The sequence below is a fragment of the Equus quagga genome, chromosome 9 (genome assembly GCF_021613505.1).
Source record: "Equus quagga isolate Etosha38 chromosome 9, UCLA_HA_Equagga_1.0, whole genome shotgun sequence".
NCBI classification, from domain to species: domain Eukaryota; kingdom Metazoa; phylum Chordata; class Mammalia; order Perissodactyla; family Equidae; genus Equus; species Equus quagga.
Genome location: NC_060275.1, coordinates 8,686,122 through 8,707,014, shown reverse-complemented (window position 1 = coordinate 8,707,014; position 20,893 = coordinate 8,686,122). Strand labels below are relative to the sequence as shown.

Below are 20,893 nucleotides of genomic sequence, written 5' to 3'. Positions count from 1 at the left end.
TCCAGGAATTACAGTTCCTACCTTAATCAAATTGATAAAGCACGTCTGGCACACAGTTTCTCTGGATCTAGTTTGCCTCTTAGAGTTGTTTTAAGAATCAAATACATAGAAATTGCTTTGAAAATTATAGCACACAGTAAAAACATATAATCATATTTTTGTCAATAGCCCAACTTTATAACAGCTAGTATTCACTAGCCATTGAAATAATGATCAAACAGGCGTGCAAAATTATAGGAAGGCTAGAAGAGTTTTCTATGTCTCTAGAAGCTACTGAGCCATCACATTTCTTTGCACATTTATTATGTAAGATAAAAAAGTCAAAATTTGCTTCTGATGATCTTCATATGATAAAATTAAAAAGTGAGATAAGTCATCTCAACCGAAGCCACAGTGAAAGCTGTAATAAATTTTGCCGACATTGAGAGTAAATTGGAGAGCTTAAAGTCTTACCCAGACAACTGATTAAAGAATAATGGTCTTGTTCGCTATAAGTGCTTTTGAATACCTGGGATGAGGATTATCATGAATAAGTGATTGAATAAGAAGATCATCTTAAGAATGAATTTCCAAAAACATGCAAAATCAGTTGAGATTATTTAAATTTGGAACAGTAAAGAAAGTGAGTTATGAGTGCTTCTTCTCAAGTTTATCTCTTACAAATGTGGTTTGGCTAAACAACACTAGACATCACTCTTCAGGGATTTGGAGAATTTTTGCTTGACATTTTAAACTCATGAGAATTTAGTCCAGAAGGGGCCTTTGCATATTTGACCACGTGTGGAACAAGATTGGCACTGCCTACTCATTGCTTTCCTCCTTTAATAATATTTATTTCTGTAGGTCAAATGGTAGTCAGTATAATTTTGTGGCATTTTAATGAGCAGTTTTCCATTAAAAATAGACCAAGGTCAAGTTTTTACTTGGAATTTTGAAGGTAGTCTGTTACACAGAAATTGATATTTCATGTAAAGATATACCTGTCTAAGGTCTGTAAGTCTGTAAGTTGCAGTTTTAAGAATTGATAAAGTTGAGTGAGGTTAAATTATAGAAGATGATGCAATATATCTCTTCTTTGGGAGACTGATGAATCCTAATATCCAAATCCAATCTCAATAGCAACATTAAAAATGAACTATTGGCCATTATTCCAAGATTACTAATTGAGAGTGTTGATATAGATACTAACTTGTATTTATTTGTTTATTCACCAATTTATTCAAAAACAACCTTGGATTTATTTGGATACACCTATAACAACCACAGGTATTATATAAGGTACTGAACTTATATAAAAAGTCTATGGGTTTACCCTGCCATGAATAAAATTATCATCTGGTGAATAGAGAAATTTGTCAGTTTCAGAAGTTCTTCAGCAACCTTGGGAGGAATATGATATTATACATACTATCTGGAAAGTAAGTTATTCTCCCACCCCTGACACTATAGAAGCTGAAGGCAGCAGATATCTCCTCGCTGAAATCTGTAAGGGGCACTGATTCTGGAACAAGTGAGGTAAATAAAAAGTGGTGTTCAGAACTCATCCACGTGTGGGAGAGCGACGTCGTTCAGGCTAGAGGCACACTGTTCCAGCCAGAGTATCGGAACTCAAAGTGGTAGTTGTGCGTCCTGCTGGGGACCACTGGAGTTGCCAAATGCTCTGCCTGTTGTCCAAGCTTATTCCATGAGTGTCCTGGTACTACTAAGAGTCACTCATATCACTGAAATAAATTAACTGTTTTTTCCATAACATAGTCAACATCAGCTCCCAAAGCTTACAACGAATACCCCCAACTTTTACCGAGACCAACCCAAATAGAACAGGCTTCTTCCTGTTCCCCGTTCTGGGCACTGGTTAAATACTTGCAATCTGAAACCTCATATTGCTTTGCACTGGGGAATTTTCTAGAATTGGTTCCATGCTTTACATTCCTCTCCTTTTTTCTGAATGAAGAGAGACATCAGGATGACAGCTATGCAGAAAGAACCACTGCTTATTGGCCCAAGTCAAGGTTCTAGGGTAACTTTTTTAGGTAGATGAGATTGTTGCACTATCTTTTGTGTCACAGAGAATCTGGAGAGATCATTTAGACCATCGGTGAAGAATCTGAGATAAATTTATGGTAAATACAAAAATAGTAAGCTAAAACGAGATAATTGCTAACTCTAGGTGGAAAAAAATTTATGTAGGAGAGAAAACACAATCATTTTTACCATGTAATTCAACTGGGAAGAGCCTTGGCAAGGTCATAAAAAAACAATATTGAAGTAATCAAAATTTTAACATAAATATTTTGGAAGAATATTTACATGAGTTTGTATGTGTGGTGGGTTTGTGGAGAGGAAAACATCTAAATCAATAATGTCTAAAATTGAAAAGATCTAGTAGTGATATAAACATGCTATTCGGAAAAGTAGAGAGATAAAATAATCAGAAGTGAAATTTGCTGTCTCAATGGAGGGAAAATGGGAAGGGCAGGAACTACAATTTTTTTTGCAAAAAACCCTTGTATGCACTTTGAGTCTTTGAACTACATGCACTTATAGGACGCAGCGAATGTTGCATTGAGATGGAAGTTGCAAAGTGTCAGTGGTTTCAATTATTTTCTGCAATAACTCTCCATGTTAACATTATTCTGTAGGAATTTTTCCCTAATATTCTTTGATGGCAAATGACACTAAAGATCGTGGAGCACTGCATTTTAGTCATTCAAGCAACAGAATACAAATATTTGCATGCCCTGTAAAACCCAAGAGTCTGAAATTAAATATAAAACTGGAAAAAAATGATCTAAAAAGGGTGACTATATAACTTAGTATTCAAACAGGGACAATAGGGAATAATTGGAGATTATTTCAGACATTTATCACTCATACCCCCAAATCAAATCTTTTCTTACATCTTACAACATAGTTAGTGCTCTGAATCTGAAAGAAATATAACATGTAAACCAATGTTGAAGATTTATAAAAATTCCCATTGCAGTTAATTTTAGAAGCCACACTTCTGCTTCTTGGATCACTAGCAATAGAAAAGTGTTTTTAAAAAACTTGTTTTTGTTTTTCAGATAAATGTATAAGTGCCTAGAGACTTGGCTTAGAATAATTCCAATGAACAGACCAATGAAAAAATATACTAATTCATGCAAAAGTCTAAATGTGAAGGTCAATACATTCCAGACATTCCATTCTAACCATGGACAAACTAATGATGATAATAAAACAATTGTTACATGTTCAAATTGTTTTATATTTCTCAAAAATATTTTCTTATCACTATGGTAGAAAGAAGCTAAACTTCGTACTCATAAATTAGCACTGCCACTTATACTTTATAAGCATCTTAATTCTACAATATCTTCAATCTTGCTGAAATTTCGTATAAACAGTACAAAATACAGCACATTATTATAAATCAAGGAGAAGGATTTTGATTACAGTAATTTCTAATTACAATGTGGACTCTACCTATTCAGAAAATTACTGCAATGCAGCTGCAGTTTTTATTTAATACAGTTCTAAAGAAACCAACATAACTTGGATGTTCACAATAAGAGTAAACCTACTAAAATTATTTTTATTTTACAATATATTATAAATTGGTAATCAATATATTTTAAATTTATATGTATAATATTTTTAGTAATAAAGTGAATTACTTAAAACATTCTATAAATTTGAATATTTACTAACCAAAAATTATAGCCTCATCTAGCACCCTTCCATCCATAAGCGTGATTACAAGCTAATGAAATCTCTATTCTATTCTCTCCACGTGCATACAGGCCTTTAAATAATGTTCCAAGGTCTCTCTAATGATAATATAATCAATACCTAGTCATTGTAGGTTAATAAGATACACTCTTTCCCTGACAAAACTGTGTGCTCTGTGATAACATTTAACAAACTTACCTACCTTGTTATCACACAGCAATTCCCTTTAATTGGTTACTTTAATGTAAACATTACAACAATGGAATTCAAAGGAAACACAGATTTTTATTTAATGTATTATATATATCAATATAAATTATATATGTAAAAAAGAATTTTAGGAAGTATCTTGCTTCCTAAGTAGCACCTTGCAAAAAAGGTTTAAAACATAAGTTTCATTCAATTCTGACCTTTTATTCTGGGGATCTGTTTTGATCTGTTTCCTTAGTAACAACCAGAATAGTAGATAAACAAAGTTGGAAAAAAACTGTGTGTGTGTATATATATATATATATATATACACACACACACTATATATACATATACCATATACTCTCTCTATATAATACATATATGGCATATATAATATATAGTAGGTATAGTTATATATACATATACACATACATATATACATTAGGCAAAGTCACAAATCTCTAGAAAATTAGATACAATATTAAAGAGACTACAATGAAAGTGCTTTGTTAAGCAAAGAGATCCAGAGGAAGAAAACAAATGAACAGAATTTCAGCAGCATAAGCTGAGAGTGTACCAGAATCAACAAGGGAGGTCAGAGAATTTTTAGCAGGACTTAGGAGGGTTCCAAAACCCTAAAAAAATCCTGAGGTCTGCAGAGAAAGAATGCACAGACAAGACGTGACAGAGTAAATCATTCTCATAAATATTTTGAGTGAGAGAATTTTTGAAAAATTAAAACACTCGTGGAAAAAGAGACAAGTTTCAAATGTTCTGGAGACTTTGCAACCCTTAAGGGGTTTGTCACAAAAGTCCCCCATGAAACCACGAGTAAAGGCCATAAGGACAATGACACCTGGTTGTACTGTTCACATTCCCCAATAGTCATTTTCTCAGTTAAAATGAGATTTACATTTCCCCATATTGCAATGGTAGAAAGGTTTTACTTCTCACCTATATTAGACATTGAGAATTTAGAATTAGAATCTTGCAGAAACTAATATTTTGATTAACTTTTAGCAAAAAGAAATAGTTTATTTATTAAATGATGCTAAGTTTGCTTCACCATGCAAACTGATAGATTCAGCCACGGAAACTTCCACGGATCTGATATAGTTAACAAAACACTAGATCGTTTTCTTGTAAACTGCCTTCTGTGGCTCTGTTACACTAATATATTTGTGGAAACACTTCATGGGTCCAGATATAAAGATCTCTAAGCAAACAAAATAAAAATGAGACCTAACTCTTCTTGCACGTACATAAGCATGTACATAGCTGGGAAGTGGTCATTTTTATCTTTTCCCCCCTGAAACAAGTAGAGGCATTGACAATTTCTGTAATTCACAGAATAATTGCACTATTTGGCATGCATGGTATTTAAAGCTAAAATCATAAAATATCCACTGACCTGCTTAAAAATGTAAATTACAGCTTAGAATCTGTCCGACAAAATGAGAATTTGGTTTTGGTTCACTTAAGATTATCATGAAAAGTCTACAACGTTGGTACTTAAATGCAGTTTTTGCGATAAATCTTTGAGAGATGAGGATCCTTTACAGATGAGTAAATGACCATTGTAGTTTCAAGGTGACTATAACCATTACTGAGTTTCACAAATACTTTTCAATGTTTGCCTCCATCTAGAATGTGGACAATGGCAGGCATGGTCTCTAATTGCTCTGTAAGTGATATCCCTAGGTGTATCTTTGGCCAAACTGTGAAGAAGGAAAGTTTCTCTCTGGGTCTTCCCGTTCTTTGATCCCTTTTCCTTCTTTGCTATATCCTGCCAAGCTCTTCCCCTCACTTTTCTATCCTACCACCCTATGCCACCACTTTCAACTACCATTCTTTTTCTCGTGTTTAGATTTCTCATTATTATTTTTTTTTTAAAAAATGCCTAGGTGCCTGACCCTTTCAAGAGAATTTATATATAAAAAAATAATTCTTAAAAGTAGAAAATAATTCAATATAAAAAACATTAAGTTATTATTGAACTGTCTACTACACTTGCTCATAAAGTTAGTCCAGGGATAGTGGCAAGAATTCTGTATGGAGGGGCCAGGCCGGTGGTGCAGCGGTTAAGTTCGCATGTTCCGCTTCTCGGCCGCCCGGGGTTCACCGGTTCGGATCCTGGCTACGGACATGGCACCACTTGGCACGCCATGCTGTGGTAGGCGTCCCACATATAAAGTAGAGGAAGATGGGCACGATGTTAGCTCAGGACCAGCATTCCTCAGCAAAAAGGGAAGACTGGCAGTAGTTAGCTCAGGGCTGATCGTCCTCAAAAAAAAAGAAAAAAAAAAAGAATTCTGTATGAAACTGGAGATGAATTTATTTTAGAATAGAAAGCGAAGAGATTTCCTTGTCATATTTATCTTTCTCTTGACTATTCATTTATTCTACTGCCAACTACACTTACGGACTAAGCTGATAAAGCATATTCTAGAAGAGGGTAGAGAGCGAGCTAACCTAAATCCACCTACATATTCTCTTTTTAGTTGGCTAACAAGAGATGTCCTGGAATGTCACTGCAGTCCACATTTGTCGGTAACCAGGCCAGCTTCCAGGCTCCCCTTTCCCTCTTCTAACGATCCTGTGGATTTCCCAGCACTGTGCTTTGGACCCACTTCTAGCTCTGGAGGTGAACCCTTAATCCTTTCTGACCATGATGACTGTTTAATGATGGACAAATAACTGAATTTGTTTGCTCTATCAGAGAAGAAAACTCTCCACCAGACAGAAACAAGGATGAGGAATTTCCAAGAGTTTTGGGCAGTCATCTTGGAAACACAAGGGAAAAGCCTGAATGAGAGTTAGGCTAACACCAAAGAAGTGGATCCAACACAGTGAAAGGGGATGCAGAAACTAGTTTGTGCCCATACTTAATTCTAGACACAACGAGCAAGCCCTGGTAAATAATGCTTGCCTGAAGCTTGATTTCCCACGGATTGTTCCATTACATAATTCAATAAGTTTCCTTTTATGTACAGGTAATTAAAGTCAGGTTTTCTGAAAAATTTCTGTTAAGAATGTTTTCCAGGTAATGCCCTATTTTTCTTAACAAATGAAATAAATTCAGTCAACTAGTATCCAAACTAGACACTGAGTAGTGGGAAGAAATTGTATAAAGATCCATGTATATAATAGTCATCATCATTTGCTCAGATCAAGGAAAAAGCTTAGACTCTAGTCTTTGGTCTCCGAGAGAAGGTTGGGTAGTTAACATAAATATCTTCTCTTGCGTCATCTGAAGGTTGATTGGTAAAGATGGGACTTCTGTAGTTGTTGGACGCCTAGAAAGACAAACAGAGGATGTCAGTAATTCACTGCATTTCAGCAGCTAATAAAGCTCAAAATATAAATCTCTCTTCAATTCAACCGCAATATAGGTCAAATTCCATTCCAATAATTTCATAAAACATTCTTCTTTGTTTTGGACTTCTAAGGTATATCGCATTCTTGATTTGCCAGGCTCTGAGTGAGACCCAAAAGAAACCCAGCCTAGATTACCACTTGTTATACTCTGTTATGACTTACTGTTTAAATGCAGAACTCCCTTTCCCAATATTGGCCTATTTCGATGAGAACAATTATTCTCATTTTTTATATGGAAAGTCTAGTACAGTATTTTCCCATAGTGGGCACTGATTCATTTCTGTTGAAAGAATGTCTTAATTCAAGAAATATTTTAAAGTACACAGTGTCTTGGCTTAAAAATGAGCAACTGAACACCATGAAAGACATCACCAAAACAAACTGACATTCACTTTCAAGATGATTTTATATAATCATTAATCTTCTCTCTCTTAATCAAGTCACTTTGATCACCTGTACATAAGTATGTGACAGGAAATATGTAGGCATGAGTAAATGAGAGAGTGAGAGATAAACTGAGAGGATGAGAAGGAGAATGAGAAAGAGAGGTTTTTTTAGCGAGCAGTTTGGAAATTTAGAGTGGTTTTGGTGTTTGCAAGGAGAAAGCAAAAGGAAAGTTTAAGTGCCATTGTTACTTACATAGCCTGTTTAAAAAAAAAAGAATCAAGTAGGTCTAACTTCTTGGTCTTTCACAGTCTAACTCACTATGTAACTTTCTAATCATCCTTCAAAACATCGTGATTCTACAAAAGCCTGAAAATGCTGAATAACTAGTGTAGGAAGTTGAAATCTCCTCTCCTTCTCTGAAGTTCATAGCAAGAAATTTGGTTTTGGATGGGCTTGAGTGGACAACAGTTAAGGACAAAGACGGGATCCAAAATTATATATAACAGAGCACCGTTTTATTACATGCTGGAGTGGCAGATGAAACAAGACAAAACTTTGTGAGTTTTTGCATTTGAGGCCAAAAAGAAAGCCATGAATTATTGCGAAAAAGAAAATTGTTTTGCAAAGAGTAACTACTTAATAGAAGAAAAAGGCTAGACTGATAGATTATTAAGGAAGCTGAAGCACACACACTGGATTGTCAGAAACTTTTTAGTACTTGACATTTTGGCTGTGTAGAATTCAATTGCAAATAATTAAGTTGAAAAAAAATGGATGTAATTTTGGATAACAACTTAGGGAATGTTTTATTGTAAAATTTTGTCAACAGGTAATATGTGTTAAAGATATTTGACCTATAGTGGAAACAATGAGCGTGAAAATAAGCATCCCTCTTATCTGCAAACCCAGAAGGAACTTTCTACTCCTTCAATTAAACAAAAAAGGGTCAGGAGCAAAGTAGAGTGAAACAATGTTACAGTTCATCAGACTCCTGCAGCCCATCAGAAAGTTCTTTAGCTTTATAATCTGAGTATTCACGAATTAATAAATTAATCCAAATGTAATAATGCTAATGAATAGCATGCATTATGTCCTTCTGTGTGCTTGATATGCTTCGGGTCTTTTATGTAGTTTAATGTAATCCTCACAGTAACCTTATGAAATAAAAATATTATTATGCCCTATACTGGGTCTGATAGCATCCCTCCAAAATGTACGTTCTTCCCAAACCTTCATAATGTGATCTTATCTGGAAATAGTGCTGTTGCACGTGTAATTACAGTCACGTCACTTAACAACAGGGATACATTCTGAGAAATGGGTCAGGCAATTTCCTCATTGTGTGAACAACACAGAGTGTACTTACACAAACCTAGATGGTGTGACCTCCTACACTCCCAGACTATACGGTACTAATCTTATGGGCCCACTGTCGTATACACAGTCTGTCATTGACCCAAACGTCATTATGCAGCGCGTGACTGTAGATAAGATGAGGTCAAAATGGAGTAAGGTGGGCCTTAGTTCAATATTACAAGAGTCCTTATAAGAAGAGGAGAAGAGACACAGACGAGCATGCATGCACATGCACACACACACGCACAGAGGGAAGAATGCCATGTGAAGACAGGCAAAGATTGGAGCGATGCGTCTGTAAATCAAGGAATGCCAAGGATTGCTAACAACCACCAGAAACTAGGAGAGAAGCATGGAACAGATTCTCATCCCAAGAAAGAACTGATCCTGCTGAGACCTTGATTTTGGACTTCAACCCTCCAGAACTGTGAGAGATAAGATGTCCACTGTTTTAAGTCACCCACTTCGTGGTAATTTCATTGTGGCAGATCTAGGAAACATTACAGATTTTGGTAACGCACAGTGTTTGTTATGATGATGTCAGTTTAACTGCACCTTTACTCATACTAATGTAAAACAAACAGTTTCGAAGGGCATTAATAGTAGGAGAATAGTTCAGAAAATAATTGATACTCGAATTACAGGTAACCACACAGCCAGGGTACTGAAAGGAGAATAAAAAAGAAGGCTGCTAACTGCAAAACGGACTGACTTTACAAGACATTTATGATGCATAAAAGAGTCAAAAAAATGACAATTCTGAGAAAACTTACCTTATTCTGTGTGTCCCACGACTCTTTAACTAGAACTCTTTTCTCTCTCCTTCTCCTTCTGGGAATACACATTCAACAGAGGCATTAAGAATTACACTCCAGCACTAGTATTGTTTCAAATGCTCTGTACCTCACCTGTACCCCAGCCCACATGCCCTTACTCAATACGTTGAAGTAGCATCCACAGTTGCTTTATACATATTTACCCGAAATTCCATTGACCTAAATTTTTCATTTCCCTACTTTCTGCAATGTTCTCACAGATGGTCAAGGCAACTCAGTGGATATACAGCCAGTGTACATTAGTAATTATAATTAAAACTTTGTTTTAAATGCCAACAGCGTAACTTCTTGGATGAGAGTAATGATATACTGAAGAGTCTTATAGACTCTTTCAGGCATTTTATTAAACGACCTGTATGGATTATTTTATTTAGGTTTCATAAAAAACTCTATATTTAACAGATTGAGAAACTGAGGCATAGAGAGGAAGAGTAACTTGCCCCAGACCACATGGGTGGTAAGTGGTAGCATTGGGATTTGAATCCACAGCCCTCCCTCTTGACTCTCAGGCTCCGCCATTTCTGGAGTCAGGGTGCTGCGGTTCGATGGGCCATCTGGAGTCACACTGTTCAATAAACTCGCCACAGTTTCAACAAAACCTGTAAAAACCTAACTTCAGGAGGAATCTTAGAAAGGAAAATACAAGAGAAGAAGAAAAGAGGCAACTGTGGTTGAGGCAATAGATGAAATAACCATATCCAAGTATATGGAGGTAGTTATTATGGGAAGATGATGACTATCTCTTTTCATCTCCCTAAAGAAAAGATTCTTACTGAATCACAGAAGAGTAGGTTAGATGCAAACTGTAGACTTTTTTCCTTCATACAAAAGATGACATTGTAATCCCTTCGTGGAAATTTTGAAAATCAGGCAATCTAGTCTCTCTCCAAAGAAAGGCTGTTCAGATGATGGATGCTGACCCTAAGGATCTCTTCTAGTTGCTATGAAATCCTTCTACTGTGTCAACATAATCACAAACTTATCTTATTCTGTGTGCATTTATTTGCTTACTTATTGTTTAAATAATTAATTTATTTACTTATTTGATGTGTAAGTTTATTATGCGAAAGTCATGTTTCTAGGTGTTTTGTGTAAATTTAGTTATTTACTCCTCAAAAGAAATCTGTAGTATAGATGCTTTTGTAATCCTCTTTTTACAAATAAGGAAACAAATGAGACAGATCTATGACCTTTGATCTCCTGTTAAATCATGTTTCACAAGGTTTGCTATATCATAACACAGAGTTAACTTCCCCAAATAGGTCCAAATATATGTATGTGTATACATATATATATAAATATATATATATATTTTTACATAAGCCTAGAGTACACAACGTGATAAAGAAATGAGACCACAAAGCTTAGAGTCAGAAGATCTGTGTTGACCTTGTGTTCTGCAGTTGACCGTGTGTGCGCATCTTTGAAGTTCAGTCCTCTCTTCTGTAAAATAAAGACTCTAAACAAAATGTGGTTTTTCTAGGTTGGCCAGTCATGCTGGTTTGCTTGATTCTAAGGAGTTTCCCAGGGAAGTCCCAGGCAAACTGACACATCCTACCGGTTGTGAACATCAACGCTGACAATGAATGTAAAAAGAAGTGTCTAACATTTTGCTCACTAAATATTAAATTTCTTCTTACAAACACAGGTGTCAATCTCCGCATTGTGTCTCGGCTCCTGTCACACTTCCCAGAGCTCTGCACTTTCCCAGCATGCTCACTTGATAGTGTCACTATTCTGATCTCCAACTGGAAATAACACACACTGGGAGCAGAGAAAGTGCTTCAAATGCCTCTGGACACACAGGCTCGTAGGCACTGGGTGTGAGGGAAGAGTTCAGTTTCGTTTGGGCACTCCGATTTATTTTGGCTTCTATCCAAGTCAGTACATCAGAAGCTGCCGGATTATTTGAAACTGTCCCTAAGACAGAGTTCAGAAGGTTTAAGCCCTTGGGTCATTTTTCCCAACACTTCCATTCTGAGTAACAATCACAAACTGATACTAGTGACAAGGTAGAGAGAACAAGTGCCTTTTCCTTTGTGGTGTTCGGCCATGATTATGCATTCAAGTCCACTAATCTTCTTTTTATCACATTTAACCAAGTGGGACAATATATTCTACAGTTCAATTTAGCTATTCATGTAAAAGTGATGCATTTTCATGAAGCTAAATCCATCATGTCCAACATCTGTGACCCTCCAGAGATCCGTTCTGTCACTCACTCTCTCTTAGTCATCTTGTCCTTGTTCCTGTGTGCTCCTGCTGTCACATCTGCCCTCAGTGCATTTTTTTACCAACCAAGGTGAAGCAGTAGAGAAGTCCTCAGTGTCACTAACACCCTGGGTTCCTTACCTCAATTTGCTAATTTCTGACCAGGGAAAGACTTGAGGGCAGCCCATGATGGAGAGAAAAGAAAAACGATAGTTTCGTGTTTCAATTTAATTAGACAAATGCTTATTGACCATCCATTATTTGGAAAGATTAGTACTAAATGCTATCCAACACTAAAAAATGAATAAAACACGAGCCCTGCCATTATGAATAGAAGGGAAGACAAGCATAAAAATGATTAAACTACAAAGCAGGCTGCAAGCTGTAGCAGATGAGAAGTATGTGTGATTCCAGACAGTGACGTCATGTCTCTGTGCAGGGAGAGGGAAGCAGGACAGACCCTCTAGAGGGAGCATGTGTCCCACATCTTGAATGACACCTGTCCCAAGGATTAAGGCCAAAGATGGAGGAAACAGCATTTTGGTGGCACATCAAACGGGAAGAGAGTCAGGTGTGCTCAAAGAATAAAAGTTGCAGTTTTAACAAAATTTGTCCACATTGGGAGAAATAAGTAAAGTAGAAGGTATGAATGAATGTTAGGTTGGGGTCAGAAAGTAGGGCACCTCTGAGGACAGGATTAATGAGTTTTACCATTATTCTGGTGGCAGTGGGAAGTTGATAAAAGGTTTTAAACAGGAGGCTGACACTGCCTGTCTAGCTTTTAGAAGAGGAAGCAGAAAAAATCAGATAAGTCAAAAGAGAGGAGATTCCTGGGGGCAGGAGAGCAGACTGGGGAGTATTACTAAAATCGGGTGAGCCGCGGCAAGAGCCTCAGAAGAGGTGGAGGCCGGGGAGATGGAGACAAGATGGAGAGGTCTACAGGAAAGCCTATCGGTAAGCGCGCATGTGCAGTGTGCGTGCTTGGGAATACTCCTGGGGGAGGCGAAACGAGTGGAGATCGATATATTCATTCACTCGACAAACATATATTAAGTGTGCATGATGTGCTAAACATGCAAAATGTGGACATCAAATGTTTAGTCTCTTCTTCCTTTAAGAAGATAACACTGGTTGGAACAAAAGTATAAGGAAGAATTCCAACCCAATGTGATTACAGCTAAGATTGCAACAAATACATAGACAAGTAAGTTGATGATGGGAGAACTGGAGAGGGAAGAAAGAGTCAACCAAGAAGACCCTAGAAAATTCCCAAATGTGCCATAAGACAGTAAAGGTAGAAACCTTTGTTAGAAGCCAAATGGCCGCCTGCTCTCTCTAAGGTAACCCCTTCCAACCCCTTTCTTCCTCAACAATTTCTAATAATACCACCTAGATTGTTTCAGAGAATATAGGATCATTGAAAATTATATTGTTTGCTTATTAGAACGTGTGCTTCATTACGTCTTCCTCACACTGTCATAATAAATATTTGATGAATGAATAAATGAAGATATTATTACTGTTCAACCTTGCTCTTCCTCTTCTCAGAATCTCTCTCTCTGGCACATGCACACACACACACACACACACACACACACACACACACACACACCCTCAAGGACAGCCTTCTTTCCTTGCAGGTGGAGAAAGATAGCTGGGGTAGCAGACAGGGTGGAGGCATCAGGCAGTTGGCTGCCCAGAATGTGAAAGCTTTGTTAATATGGGGGCAGACTGCCAGCTCCTACTAATTCTTAAACAAACTACTTTAGCTTTCTCCTCCAATATTACCACAGCGCCTTCTCCTCCTTTCTGTAAGAACAGCACTGAAAAAACTGTATGTGAGTGCTGAGACAGCTTGACCAGCTACTAGGCTATTAACAGAGAACCTGTACCATCAGAATTACTGAGGGTAAACAAGACTCAGGAGGAGTTGTGATACTCACCTTTTATAAAGAATGACAATGATGGTGGTAATCAGGATAACAAACAGCAACAATAAAACTGTCCCTCCAGCCACGAAGAGGATATGTCGGTTATCAGTTTTACCTAGAAGAAAAAAATTATAGCAGGAATTAGGAATTCAGCTAAAGCCTGAAAAAACGAAGGTGGGAAAATTAGGAATGGGTACATTAATCATCTTAGAGTAACAATTTAAAAGTAAGAATTCAATAAAAATAGGACAAGATAAGAGAAAAAGACAGTTTTTCTTTTACAGTCTCCTAAATATTTCTGATTTCTCTCAGATTTTTATTAGCTCCTTGATTCGGTTAGGTTTAACATCTTAAGAAGAAGAAGAGAAAGTGCGTATGTTCGAGACAGATACCACTTCATTCTAATGAGCTTGCGATCACGTACACAGACTCTTTTGTAGAAAAAAATAACTATCAAAATGGTATGTAAATGAAGATTACTTCTTAAGTCTGATCTATTATGTACATTCAATACACAACAGTATACAACTTTGATATTTATAAGTAGAATTTTGTATAAGAAACATTTTCTACTCAATTGGAGCTAATGATAAAACATAATCAGGAAAAATACATTCCTCCAATTCAGTGCTTGAGTGGAAAGAACAATGGTCCACGAATCTGAAAATCTCATCCTGGTTCTTTCACTATTTAGCTGTTTGACCTCCATCTAATTCCTTGATCTGCTCTGCATGCCTTTCTTCATCTGTCAAGCGATGACAATGACAACAGTTCTAATTACATCATAGAATTGTGGTAAGACTCTAATGAGGCAATATTCAAAGGAGCAATGAACTACTATAGAAACGTCCCTCTGGAGCAGGATCCAGTGAGGTCAGAGACCATTTTATCTTTAAGACGTTCTCCTGCCCACAGCACCCCTCACCCACCACCACCCACAGAGCTCCTTGCAAGGAGAAGAAACTCCATCTATATGTGCTCTTGATCTGAATGGGATCGAATTAAAACCTAGGAGCTGTCTTTATTGCCATGTCTCTTTGGGACAGCAAACTTGTCCATGTCCCCTCCTAAAGGAAGGGGGCAGGCCATGGCAGAGAACAGCAGAATTTCCCTCTCTCTTGAAATTAAAGCTAAAATGCTCACAAGCATTCTCAGGCTGTCTGAAACCCTGTGGGAACAAGAAAATCATGCTTTTCAATGGATTCTTCCCAATCTTTTCCTCGGATTATTTCTTCCTTCCTAACCCACTATTTAGCTGCGACTTTTTCATGATAGGAGCTCAAAGTCTCCATCTGTCTGTTCTTCTGTAACCTTTACTGCAAAGGGAAACTGAGTCAAATAATAAACATTTTAATTATTTCAATTTGTTTAGTTATAAGGTCAATAAAAGCTGAAAAATAAGTGAACACTTTAACAACTTTGTACATAGAGTCTAAGAATGGCCTTTGTCCAAACGTGATGGGGCGTGGGAAAGCTAAACTAATTCAGAACAAAAATACACTGAACCTCCACTACAGAAGGAACAATGAGATTTTCTCCCCACCAAATAAGAAATTAAATGTTTTAAGCTCTTGGCACATGGTAAAAAATAAATAAAATACCTGAAATGATTTTGCCTTGTAACACAAAACTATGAAAGGACCACACTTGCCATACTGACATAATTTAAATATAGTAGATGCTAAGGTTAAATCAATCAGGCAATCACAGTGAGAAAACTAAAGTTGTGATTAAAAAGTTCATTGACAGTGTTCTGGGAAAATTGTTTAACTACTTTTCAAATGCTATTTAGATCCTCGTTACAGTAAAAAAAAATCTGGGTGGACCAGAGATCTAAATTTTTTCATGTAAACATTAGAAGAAACTGTAAGTAAATATTACTTAATCTCTGGAATAAGAAATGAGCTTCCAATTTATAAAAATAAATAAATATATAGTATTGACCAGGTCAAAATAAAAAATACATGTGGGTCAAATGATCACAAACAGCATGTAAAGACAAACAAAAAAATTGGTTAGCATTTTCAACATATTGTTGCTATTAAGAAAAAGCTATATAAGGCAATAAGAAAGATACCAAGAACTTAATAACTAAATGCACTTAAAGAATAAGTTTGTATAAAAGGGAGACTGGTGAGATAGACATCTCAAGCTCTGTTAGTAGGATTGGAAACTGCTACAACCTGGATCTGGATAGAAGTGGGTCTCCGTGTATCACACCTTTCCACTAGGTGCTTGCACATTTGATTAATTACTTTATTCTAAAGAAAAACTAAGAAACGTGAACAAAGAGTTTTGTGAAACATTTGTAATAGCAAAAAGGAAATCCTTATTTCTGAGCAGTAGACTAATGAGCAAGACTACACAGCTGTGGTTCCCAAACTTAATTTGCATCAGAATCCCCTGGGGGCTTGTTAAAGCACAGGTTGCTGAGCCCCTCTCAGAATTTCTGATTTTGTACGTCTGGGTGGATCCCAGAATTTGCAGCTCCCACATGATGCCTATGATGCTGGTCAGGGACCCACTCTTTGAAAATCAGAGCTGCAGACATTAGAAAGAAATGTGTAAAGAATTCCAATGAGATGGAAAACTGCTGACTATAGATATAAAGTTAAGCAGCGTTTCAAAACCAGAACTCACAATCGCGCAAGCCATAATATCTCAATCAAGTGTAGAACTTACAGGAAAAAAGCCTGCAAGGCAACAACATGCCAAAATTTTTAATTGATGATCTTCAGGGAGTAGAATTGAAAGCATTGCCTCTTTAAGCTTTTTTGATATTTTCCAAACTTTCTAGATGATGCATTGCTTTTGTTAATCAGAAAAAAAGAATAGTACAAAAATTTAAAGGTCTGGATACATAAAACAGAATAACCTGCCTAATTTTAGGGGTTATATTGAAAGTGCACAATGTAAAGAGCATCTTTGTAGAAGTATGCTCAGAGTCCTTAAGAATTAAGATGGCATTCTTTATTAAGCTCTAAATTATATGAATGAAAAAGTAGAAACCACTGAAAAGCATGGCTATTTGTTTCACACTGCTCAATTATAAACGCAAACTTCAAATGCATTCTTTCATGTGAAATATTTTACCTCTTTCTAACCTCTTGTAGTAATGTTTGACCTGTTGGAGTCAGATCTGTTTATTCATTCATCTTTTAACACATAGCATTTCAAGGCATACTATGTAGCTGGCATTATAGATGAAGTGGTGGGTAAAAACAAATTTGGTACCTAAAGGGAAAACACCAAAAGATGAAAACTGTTTCTCTACTCACAGCACTTCTGACACTAACTTCCCCAGAGCTGGCACAGACCCCACAGATTAAGGGATCAGCCCCACAACACAGCCTGCCCCCCTCAGACTCCATTCCCAAGTCCAGGCCCCTTGTACTTCTGACCAACCAGCTACAAATCGGAGTTCTCATGACCCCTTCCTCAGTTCAACAGTTTGCTGTAACATTTCACAGAACTCAGGGAACACTTTATCTACTATTACTGGTTTATTATAAAAGATACAACTCACAAACAGCCAAATGGAAGAGATACATAAGTCAAGTAATGGGGGCGGTGCACATGGAGCTTCCATGCCCTCGGGGGATGTGCCACCCTCCCAGCACCTCCTTCTGTTCACCAACCTGGAAGCTCTCTGAACCCTGTCACTTAGGGTTTTTCTGGAGGTTCCATTACATGGGCATGATTGATTAAATCATTGGCCATGGGTAACTAATCCAATCCCCAGCCCCTTGCTCCTTGGGCCTCCCCAGAGGTCAGGGGGATGGGCTGAAAGTTCCAACCCTCTAATCACATGATTGATTCCTCTGGCAACCAGCCCCCATCTGACGCATCTAGGTGTTTTCAGCCACCAGTCACCTCATTAACGTACAAAAGGACACTCATCACTCTGGAGATTCCCAGGGTCTTAGAACCTCCTGTGTCCAAGGAACTGGGAACCAAGATAAAATATTATACCAAAGACGCTCCTAGTGCTCCTATGACTTACAAAATTGCAAGAGTTTAGGAGCTCTGTGAGAGGAACCCGGGGCAGAGACTGAACATATATTTCTTCTTGTATCACAGAAACTGATTTAAGCAGCTTACATTTTTGAAAGGTCCTGGATAAATTAAAAACATGCAAGGAACAAGCATTTTCCCAGAAGAAGTATGGTTAAGGCATAAGGGTCAGCTAGAGATGCAGTCCCACTACAGAGACATCACAATCTAGAGTTTCCCAGCCTGCGGCCCATCCGGCTTCTCATGCCTTCCCCTGCCGCACCCGGCTGCAGCTGCCTTAACGCGAACAGTTCTTAGAGTCAGGCTGGTGGAACCACGTAACCTGCTGGGCCCTGGATGAGACTAAAAACAAAAAGGAAAAGGAAAAGCAAATGGGTATGGATGTTTAGGGAGTTAATCAACAGCTCACAACACTCGCTTTCTCTAAGTTCTGCTAATAGATCTGAGATTGACTAACGTCGGCCCTCAAGCCCCTCTCTTAAAGAATTATTGTCTATTCTCAGTAGCCACTTTTTTTCTGATGTTTTTTCTCTTTCATCCCAATGCTGTGTTGATTCATAGGAAGACAAAAGTGTCTTGAACCATGAAGCCATTATTTTCCCTCCCATCAAAAAAGATAAACACAGTTAAAACAATTTAAAGCATGTCAGTGAGATATATAAACGAAGAATTTACTCCAGGATTGTGACCCTCCAGGCTACGTTTCTGCCAATGACAAGTATTTATGGCTGAGTTATAAAACCCTTAGAAAGGCTCATGATAGAAATGCTGCCAGGACCTTCCCTCAGAGCCTGGCGGGCAAGAGCAGGCATTGACATCTACTTGTTTATGCTTTACTAGAGTTTGGGGAGGAGATAGGGGGTGGGGAAACCATGTAACTCAGAACCTAGATATGTGGACCAAAAAACATGCTAGAAGAAATTCACAGATCCTGATCCTCCAGCTAGCCCTGGGTAAGTCATGGTAGCTATCAGTTAAAGTTATTCTTGCTTTCTTACTTCACTAAAAAGAGAAGCAGAACTATTAGATTTCATTCTATTTATAGATGGAATACACAGTGTGTGAGTTCCCACGGGGTGGATATGTATGAGCTGACAGACTCAGCATTATCAGGTCGATTCCAATTTTTGACTCACTATATAATGCAAATATCCAACCTTCGTCCCACATTAGACATTGAGTTGCTGAAAAAACAGAGATTGAGGAGAACAGCCTTGGGGTCTAGTCCCACGTTCTAATTCTTTTCTTTGGAAGACTTCAGCGTAAGACACTAGATATCCCAGACACTTTCGGCAACTGCAAAATTATGATAAAATTAACTTCAAGGGTAGCTATGGGGCTTAGATAAAACATATAGAATGCTATATATATTTAAGCACCACGTAATATATAAATTATTAATAGTATACTTACATTTTGTATACATACTTCAAAATTAGGGTTAAATAAATGATTTCTATTCTTTCTTGTTGAACTAGTCATGTACAACAGAGGATGCTTGCTCTATCCTAGATTCACCTTCTTGGGGAAAGCCAGAGGTAGTGTTGATAAACATATATAAAAGAACTGTAGCTTTGGAGGACCACTGGAAATAATGGTGACCTGAAGTCTGTTGAACTTTCCTGTCTGCCTGAAATATGCATCAAGTCGATATTGGTATGGTAATATTATTCCAAGTTTTCAAAGGTCAACTTCTTTGTGCAAATCAGTTTTATACTCTTTGTATTTCAGAAACCTTTTCCTGTTTTATAGCAAGAAAGTCCTAGGGAATAAATTATTTTCAGAGAATTAAAGGATCATGACATCAACCTCTAATCTTTCTTCTGAGTGAATAGCAGCTACTCTTCCTCAAAATAAAAGTATTATCAGATTTTAACTGAGAAACGTAAGATGCAAAGAATCTAAATATGTGCCCTGAAGCAAGCCAAGGAGGGAAGTGAGTTTCCAACTCAATGTACAAATTTTGCTACAATGGTTTTGCCTCTCTCGATGGAAAATAGTTTCCCAAATGACTTAAGCACTTTAAAACTTTATACCAGTTGAGAAACAGATGGTGTAAAATAGGTTGTAAAGTTTACCTGCTCAGTATTGGATGACTGCGTTAGCCAGTTTCTGGTGTCCCTGTACGTATTATGCTGTGAGCCACATGCCCTGGAGCAATCAGTGTATGGCAAGGCTATCTAAGCCAGCATATGAGGCAGAGGGATGGTGAGCATCTTTGATTTCGGACACCTGTTGAGAACATTTTCAAGGCTGACTCCATCATTATCAGATGTCTCACCTTCTTACTCAAATATTTCTTAGCCTTCTATGTCCTGAACACATACCTCGATTTTCATAAACACATATTATTTAAAGGAGACTGCTTTTAGACCTCGTAAGTCAGAATGTTAGAAACTGCACATACCTTGCTCACCTTCTTAGTGAATTAGTGTGCAGAAAATAGTTAATGCAGCAGGCCTGAGACTACTGTCCAAAGGCCTGCTTGCAATGTTGGCCCTTGGCTCGCGTGTGGGAACTTGGATTTGGGGAGCGTTCCCAGTATTCCCTAACTGTTAGGGTGGTTTATTGTGTCTAAACTGTTTAATACAAACAACGTGCTTTATGCTAAACACCTGCTTTCCTTCTGGGAAACCAGTCCCTCTGACTCTGCCCCAGGCACCTTTCCCTTAGCTGAATTTGCTGTGCATCCTTTTGCTGCAATAAATCAGAGCCATCCCTTTGGAACATACCATCAGGGAACAGAGTGCCCATATCTCCCACAGGTGGGAGGGGAGGAGCTCACTTCCACAGGTGCCTCGCTCCAAGCTACACAACTACCTCCTGGCATAAAGATGTAAGAAGTTCATTTTTCCTTTAGATAAAACCGATTAA

General features: G+C 37.5%; 1 protein-coding gene across 1 annotated transcript in view; it reads right to left on the bottom strand.

Annotated features, from left to right (window-relative positions):
• Positions 1-7,088: 7,088 nt before the first annotated feature.
• Positions 7,089-20,893, bottom strand: part of CD226 (CD226 molecule) — a 66,557-nt gene continuing 52,752 nt past the window's right edge. The window contains exons 4-6 of the mRNA XM_046672446.1: positions 14,018-14,120; positions 9,801-9,858; positions 7,089-7,202 (exon numbers count right to left, since the gene is read on the bottom strand). Coding sequence (XP_046528402.1) covers positions 7,089-7,202; positions 9,801-9,858; positions 14,018-14,120 — 275 coding nt within the window. The remainder of the gene's footprint in view (positions 7,203-9,800; positions 9,859-14,017; positions 14,121-20,893) is intronic.